Source organism: Aplosporella prunicola (assembly GCF_010093885.1).
Source record: "Aplosporella prunicola CBS 121167 unplaced genomic scaffold K452scaffold_68, whole genome shotgun sequence".
Classification (NCBI taxonomy): domain Eukaryota; kingdom Fungi; phylum Ascomycota; class Dothideomycetes; order Botryosphaeriales; family Aplosporellaceae; genus Aplosporella; species Aplosporella prunicola.
In genome coordinates this window covers 15218-16105 of record NW_022983596.1, presented here as the reverse complement: position 1 = coordinate 16105, position 888 = coordinate 15218, and the positions used below count along the sequence as shown (strand labels likewise).

The 888-nt window shown below is 49.8% G+C and overlaps 2 protein-coding genes across 2 annotated transcripts; one reads left to right on the top strand and one right to left on the bottom strand.

Annotated features, from left to right (window-relative positions):
* Nucleotides 1-203, top strand: K452DRAFT_292790 (uncharacterized protein; the record flags this gene model as incomplete). The annotated part of the gene is made up of 1 exon (XM_033541443.1): nt 1-203. A coding segment is annotated over one exon (159 nt), but the record flags the coding sequence as incomplete, so codon positions are not given.
* A 241-nt stretch (nt 204-444) lies between these two features.
* K452DRAFT_322730 (uncharacterized protein) lies at nt 445-876 on the bottom strand (the record flags this gene model as incomplete). Its single annotated transcript, XM_033544547.1, has 1 exon — nt 445-876. The coding sequence occupies exon 1, from the start codon at nt 643-645 to the stop codon at nt 445-447; it is 201 nt and encodes a 66-aa protein (XP_033391681.1). The 5' UTR covers nt 646-876.
* Between the last annotated feature and the right edge of the window lie 12 nt (nt 877-888).

Genomic DNA, 888 nt, shown 5'->3' with positions numbered 1-888 from the left:
AGCCTATCAGCCTTACTCGGCGGAAAGCCACCAAGCAATGCCGCAGCTACCCAGAGTAAAGACAACAATTGGAGAATAACAGCATCACAGCTTCAGGCTGTACTCAGCTTTGCACAAGACTCACAGCGGTTCAAGAACAGAGACGACCCTACAGTATAGAACCTATACACTACTACATCCTCCTATCTCTCTATCTCCCCCCTTTACCTCCTATTTTCCTCCCAGATTGATACGTTACATGTAAACTAGTAGCAAAATTCTTTGAATAGTCGTAGCCTGCATATCGCTCAGGGCGATGGGTCAGGGTAAATGAATTCAACTCAATTCAACTCAACTCAATCAAATATTTTGGTTAGAAAAACTCTTGAAATAGTCGTAGCCTACATATCGCTCAGGGCGATGGGTCAGGGTAAATGAAACCAACTCAACTCAACTCAACGGGGTCTAGCCGTCGTTGCTTGAGACTGAGAGGTCTGCTCCTTTTTCGAGAAGGAACTTGACGATTTCTAGGTGACCACTATCAGCGGCAGAGTTTAACGGGGTCCAGCCGTCGTTGTTTGAGACTGAGAGGTCTGCTCCTTTTTCGAGAAGGAGCTTGACGGTCTCTAGGTGACCGTTATTAGCGGCAGAGTTCAACGGGGTCATGCCGTCGATGTTTGGGACGGAGGGGTCTGCTTCTTTTTCGAGTAGTATCCGAACGATCTTACCTTGGCCCTTAGAGGAAGCAGCGCAGAGAGCATTGCCGTACTGGCCACCCTGCGCGTTAATGTCGGCACCCTTGTCGAGCAGTATCTGAACAATCTTCTCGTGGCCCTCGGAAGAAGCAGCCTGGAGAGCATTGCCGTACCTACCGCCCTGCGCGTTGACGTCGGCACCCTTGTCGAGCAG